This window comes from Triturus cristatus, chromosome 2_2 (assembly GCF_964204655.1).
Source record: "Triturus cristatus chromosome 2_2, aTriCri1.1, whole genome shotgun sequence".
NCBI classification, from domain to species: Eukaryota; Metazoa; Chordata; class Amphibia; order Caudata; family Salamandridae; genus Triturus; species Triturus cristatus.
Genome location: NC_140582.1, coordinates 1,188,912,123 through 1,188,918,900, shown reverse-complemented (window position 1 = coordinate 1,188,918,900; position 6,778 = coordinate 1,188,912,123). Strand labels below are relative to the sequence as shown.

The following is a 6,778-nucleotide window of genomic DNA, read 5'->3' as shown; positions in this document are numbered from 1 at the left end:
AATAAATCCTTTCTTAGAAAGGGACAAAATAAAGATCAATTAGCTGCCAAAAACAACCACCTGGCAAACAATGCAAGAAAGTAGTAACAAATAACGGATCCATCAAAATAAATGCAATAGTATTGGTATCTACTGAAATTACTTATTTTGTACAGGTGTGCATTCACCGGTGAGTCATCAAGCATGAAGTCCAGCAAAATTCATTCCACAGTTACTACATATTTATTATTATTCTTTTCTTTTTGTCATGTGTTTTGCGATGCTTCTCAAGGACGGATGATATGTGAAAACTCTTCGGGCACATAGTACATTTATAGGGTTGATCACCTGTATGCATTCCTTCATGGTACAGTAGTTCTGTTGTCCTTCTAAAACATTTGCCACATTCATTACATTTATATGGCTTCTCTCCACTGTGGATTGTTTGATGTTTCTGTAAGTATATAGTACGGCTAAAGCACTTTCCACAGATCTTACATGCAAATGGCTTTCCTTGTGTATGCGTATCCTTGTGGCTTTTCAGGTACGATGAGCTGAATTCCTTACCACATTCATCGCATGGAATGCGTTTTAAACCTTCATGTTCTCTCTGGTGAACAAGCAGACTTGAAGGCCCAAAAAATCTTTTCCCACATTCCTTACAAAAATAGGGTTTTTCACCGGAATGTATGCTCTGGTGTTTGATCAAGCAAGTTCGACGACTAAAATTCTTCCCACATGTTTGACAACTATATGGTTTAACACCTTGGTGGACTATGTTGTGTTTTATAAGGTCCCCAGACAAGGTAAATCTCTTTCCACATTCCTTGCATGCAAAGGGTTTCTCTCCTGTGTGTGTCCTCTGGTGTGTCCCCAGGTATTCCGGCAGGCTGAACCTCTTCCCACATTCACTGCATATATAGGGTTTCTCACCTGTATGTATTGTATTGTGCGATTTAAGGTGGTATGCTTGCCGGAAGCTCTTGCCACATTCATTACATCGATATGGTCTATCTCCTGAGTGTATTGTTTGGTGAGTAATGAGAAATGAAGCCCTTTTGAATTTCTTTCCACAATCATTACATTCATATGGTTTATCTATACTGTGTGATCGCATGTGAGTGGTCAGATTTGATGACTGGTTAAAACATTTTCCACATTCATTACACGTGTAGGGATTTTCTCCAGTGTGTATACGTTCATGTGTAGTAAGTGATGACTTTAGTCCAAAGCTTTTTCCACATTCTTTGCATGTATGTGGTTTCTCCCCAGTATGTATGCGCTGGTGACAATTAAGGTGTGATACCTGGGCAAAGCACATACCACATTCAGAACATTTATGTGGTTTCTCACCAGTGTGTGTTCGCTTGTGAACAACAAGGTGTGCGTGCTTTCTAAATCTCTTTCCACATTCACTACACTCATGTGATTTCTCTTGTGTGTGCGTTAGTTGGTGTGTTCTGAAATGTGCTAGCTGAATGAACTTTTTGTTACACATGTTGCAAGCATATGGTTTTTCCCCTGTGTGTATTCTATGGTGAACTTTAAGGCTTGAAGAAAGTCCAAAACATTTGCCACATTCCTTGCATGAATAAGCTTTTTCATTTGTCTGCACTATCTGATGAATGAGAAGTGATTCAGTTTCACTGAAAATCGTCCCACAACCAGGACACATGAATCGTCCTTTTGTAGCACTCGTTTTTCTTTTGGTCATTTTTCTTACTTGGCTTATATTAGAAGCGCTAACAAGTTGGCTCCTTGCTCAATCTATAAGAGGCTTTCTTTGTGAACTGTGGGGTGCTTAAATGAAGTTCATGTTCTTGCATTGATAACACTGACTCCTCTTGAAATAGATGGCGTGGCTCACATTTTTTCATCATTCATAATTCCTTTTCTTCGGTGCTCTACTGACTGTCATCTCTGTGGATGGGGAAAAACAATTAACATTAATTCAGAACCTCGTAATGCATTTATACCAGCTACTATTTAGTTTTCATGACTAGTTGATTAGTAAGGATTGTGGGCCAGATTTACATTTTAAAAGAAAGAGACTTTTGTTTTTAAACACAGTCCCTTCCTTTTAAAGAAAACATGCTCCATTAAAAAACGTAAGTCTACTTTAATTAAAGCAAATCACAGGGATGGTGGTCTGCAGTCCCTCGCAGGCCACCATCCCTGTGGTGGCTTCCAATCAGTGAGTCATAATTTCCCTGCAATCTCATTAATACTCATAAAGTTGGTGGGATTATGACCCACCACGATGTGAAACTTTATGAATTAACCTATTACTCCAATGATCTTATAAATTCGTTACCACCCTAGATGCACAGAGGAATGTATTCGCAAAATGAAGTGATATAAACGTGTTAATTTATATCTAATCACCCTTTACAGTTTGAAAGTTTTTTGCTTTTCAGCTAGCATTGATAACCATCTAGCCTCTTAGCTAGTTGATGTACACCGCTGATGTCTTGCTCTTGGTAGAGACACTATTGCTCTTACAACGGAATGCATCATTAACTATAACGTCACTGTTAGTTGTTTTTTTGTGAATTTCTAAGGTTTGTTTTGTTATATTTCCTAACTGTAAGCTTTGTGAGTGAGTGCATAAGTGTCTCAGTAGGTGTGTGAGTGTCTCAGTGGGTCTGGGTGTAGCTGCATAGTATACTCACTGGGTGCATGAGTGTCTGAGTGGGTCTGGGAGTAGCTGCATAAGTCTCTCACTGGGTGCATGAGTGTGAGTGGGTCTGTGAGTGGGTACACGAGTATCTGAGTGGGTCTGTGATTGGGTACACGAGTATCTGAGTGGGTCTGTGAGTGGGTATGAGTGTGTCTGGGTTTGTGAGTGCCTCAGTGTGTGAGTCAGTCTGTGAGTGCGTGCATGAGTGGCTGAGTGGGTCTGCAAGTGGATGCATGACTGTGGGGGGCTGTGAGTCAGTGTGCGAGTCTCTGAGTAGGTCTGTGGTGGGTGTGAGAGAGTAGGAGTGGTTCTGTAAGTGGGTGCATGAGTGTCTGGTTGGTCTGTGAGAGTTTTAGTGGTTTTTTGAGTGGGTGGGTGCATGAGTAGGTTTGTGAGTGGGTGTGAGAGTCAGTCCATGTGTGAGTGGGTGCATGAGTGCCTGAGTGTCTGAGTGTGTGTGAGAGTATCCAAGTAGGTCTGTCAGTGGGTGTGTGAGTCCTTGAGTGTGTGAATGTCTAGGTGTCTGTGTGGGTGTGTAAATAGCTGTGTCAGTGACTGGGCCACCACAGGAACATACGAGTCCCTTTATCCAACAAACGTCCACAGTTTTGCACAAAATATCTACCCAAATGGAGTACTTTCTATTGGTTAAATACTAAGTGCTACCTTCTTGGGTAAATGTCTAGTACATACTCTACACTACATCTACCTTTGTAGAATACAAAGGTAGGCAGAGCCATATGGGTGAAGCTTCCAAGTGATTTTGCACATTTGTATACTTGTAGTAATGTAACAGGAGAAGGATGGACTCTGCTCCCACCCGGTAAGGACACCCAAGAACCCACTCATCACAATCACTGCAGATTGCACTCCAGTATATCAACGATGCATTCACCTCCACAAAGCATTTTGGGTCGCCTTTCTTTTTTTTTATTTCTTTTTTTTTTTATTTTAGACAACTCCAGCAAGTAAAAAAGAAAAAGAAACAAGAAAAACCACTAACAATGAGGTCATACTACACGCAGGGTAAATGTTGGGTTGAAGAACACGTCGAGTCAAAAAATACAAACAACCAAAAGGGTACATACAGAGACCAAATAAAGCTATAACGGTTATTGTAATAAAAGAGAATGTAGGAAACATATTGACAGAGTTTTTATACATTAATTTGAAACACCTGCAGTAACCCAAGCTGTGATAGGGGACCAGATCTTATCGCCTCGTTTTTTGGACTTGAAGCCCCTAGTGGCATAAATTGCTAGCTCGTAATTATATATAGACAGAAATCTGGATAGCCACATTTGAAAATTAGGGGCATCCTGGTTTTTCCATAATGCTGCAAGAATAATTCTGTATATCGCAGTTCCAATAAAAAGAATAGCTTCCTCACTAGGGTTCAGCTTTAACGTACGGGTCGCCTTTCAATGTGGAATTGCCGTCAAGCCCAGGAAGTCGGCATCATTTGTAATTTGCAGCAGTGGAGCTTCAAGTTGGGCTTCCTGCTATATATATATACACACACATAAGTGCTTCCCATTGGGGAGAGGAGCTATGCCTCGTGGCTGATTTTGCCTCCGGGGACCCCATCCTCTGGGGCCCGGCCACGTCTGCCTGGTTGCCCTGGCCCCACCCAGGTCATCCAGTGTGCATGTTGGGGACAGCGTGGCTGTCCCAGCCAGTTGCTCGCCTCCTCCAGGAGCGGTCATTGCTCTCGCACACAGAGAGCTGCTGGAAATTCAGCTCCCTGTGTGCAAGAACAATAGTTAGATCTCTTTCCCTGTCCACATGTCTGGGGGCAGAGAAAGAGATGTAAACTCTGCATCCAGCAAGTGAGAGCAGTTTGACAGGCAAACAACTTTCTCCCGAGGGTCAGCTCCCCAGGAGATAGCAGGATCTGGCCCTGGGTGGGGGGGTCCCCAGGGCCATATATGGCTCCAGGAGGAGGGCTGTGCGGCACCCCTCCTTTGTTATTCTAAGCCTGCCGGGGGAGGGGGGGGGCCTGTGGCCAGATATGGCCTGAGAGGGTGGGGGCGCATGGCCCCCTCCCTCTTTTTCAACAATACAATTAGCCCCGGGGACTCCCTATTTAATATTTACAGTAGCACCCAGAGAAGATGTGGTCTCTGTGGGGTTACTGGGGCCCCCCCCCCAATATAATTTACATGAGCCCGGGGATGTGGTAGTCCCTGGGGCTTAAATAAGTCCTTGTAGGGAGGCTCCATGCGCCTTCCTCCTTGTTATTTTTTTTATAAACTCTGCATGCCCACGGGACCTGGCCCACCTGGGGGCTACATTACAAAAATTAAAAAATAAAGTGAGAGACTTTGCTTGTTTTATTTTTTTATTCATGGTGGTAGTCGCAAATATATATATATATATATTCCAAAGAAAGCTTCCACCCAGCGCCGCACGCCTGCCAATACGTGTCGGTGCCTGCCATGGCGGAGGTCAGCCACGGTTGTTCAAACTTAGTCAAACCAAAGGAATGAGGCGGCACCCCGACCAAGTATTACGAGTGTTTAATGGTTTCTGAGTGATTAAACACTCGTAATACTTGGTCGGTGTGCCCCCTCATTCCTTTGGTTTGACTAAGTTTGTGTATAAATCAAAAAAAACATCACTGAGATATACACACAGCATCAATAATACGCAATTTTTCTTAGTTTCTTTCTTTTTGTTTTAATTTCTTTTTCTTAAGCAGTCAGAAAGTAGCCGCCGTCTGAAAAAAGCCAACACGTGATTCGCGCTCCACTGCGCTTCTTCAGGGCTGTTACAAACATAGAACATTACAATTAGAATCTAAACCATACACAACTAAAAATTAGCACAATATATCTATTTAACAACACACGTGGACTCAGTCCACGTTTGTTAAAGCACAAATTATATATGCCCAAATGTTTTTTACATAATCTCCTTTGAGGCTACATTCAGTTAAACATACAGTTAATCTGCCACCTCTTTTCATCATAGTACCTATACATCTATTTCCTTTAGCATTGTGCTTCGATAAACATTATGATTATGTCTCATTTACCTTGTGCAATATCTTGATTTTTGCTATCTCTGTGTCTTCCTATATTGTCAGGACATATACTCCCATCAAAAAAAGTATTCTATACAAATGAAGAAATATTTCCATTATTTAAATGTATATATTCTAAGGACTTCTAATTATTCCTTTTTAATTGTTAATTTATTTAATTCTCACCTTATAGCGTTTTTTTCTCTCCAAACGTTAACTTCATCCCTCTCAATTTTGCTTTGTAATGTTTTAGTCAGGGTTGTTTTTAGATTCTTCCTCTTGTTAAGGTCTGTGAAAAATAAGTGAAACATTTGTAGATTTCCACTTCCTTGACATCACCCTGCATTCTCTATTTATGGCACATATATTCATTTAAACTTGTTCCACTAGCCACTCCTCTCCCTTTTTACCCTCCTTTTTAGGTCTCGCCTTGTTAGCGCATGCGCTGCATGCGCTGTCTCACGGAGACCTAAAGTAATCTGTATGTTTATGGATTTATAAAGCGCGTAGCTGCCCTTAGGTTTCCCAGCACTAGGAGAAACATAACAGTGATGGTATAAATCAGAGGGTCTGAGATCGGGAGGTTAAGGAAACAGCAGTGTTTGGAGTGTTTTTCTGAACGCTAGTTCGTTGGTTATCATGCGCATGTCCCTGGGTAGTGTGTTCCACATTTTAGGAACCAAGTGCTTAAAGGACCTTCCTCCCCATCTTACTCTTTTTATTCTGCCCTGTTGCATAAGATGGTCATGTGAGGACCTTAGGGTCCTGCTTGGTGTATAGTGTTTAACCAATATTTTGAATAGTGTCGGGCCTCTGTCATTCATGGCTCTGTGAGCATTACACAGGGCCTTGAACTTAATCCTCGCCTGGACTGGGAGCCAGTGAAGTTACCTCAGGGCTGTTCTGGCTGACTGCTGTTTTGGGATTTGTAGCAGGGTCCCAGCTGCAGCGCACTGCACCACCTGCAGTTGGTTCACGGCGTATTTTGGGGCGCACAGATACAGAATGTTCCCGTAGTCCAGTTGTGACAAGTAAGTAAGAAAGTAAATTTATTATGCATAAATTAATTAAAATCATTGCATATGTTGATCATA

The 6,778-nt window shown here is 42.1% G+C and overlaps 1 protein-coding gene across 6 annotated transcripts in view; it reads right to left on the bottom strand.

Annotated features, from left to right (window-relative positions):
• Positions 1–214: 214 nt before the first annotated feature.
• Positions 215–6,778, bottom strand: part of LOC146863348 (uncharacterized) — a 42,935-nt gene continuing 36,371 nt past the window's right edge. For 2 of the 6 annotated variants that reach the window (XR_014978240.1, XR_014978239.1), the window contains 3 exons: positions 5,871–5,973; positions 5,697–5,775; positions 3,537–5,426 (listed from right to left, as the gene is read on the bottom strand). Coding sequence is in view for 2 of the 6 variants with exons in the window: in XM_085642791.1 (XP_085498917.1) it covers positions 215–1,693 (1,479 nt within the window). In the remaining 4 variants the exon portion in view is untranslated. Of the gene's footprint in view, positions 1,900–3,536; positions 5,427–5,696; positions 5,776–5,870; positions 5,974–6,778 lie in introns of those variants that run through there. The other 4 variants (XR_014978242.1, XR_014978241.1, XM_085642791.1 and 1 more) reach the window with 2 other exon arrangements.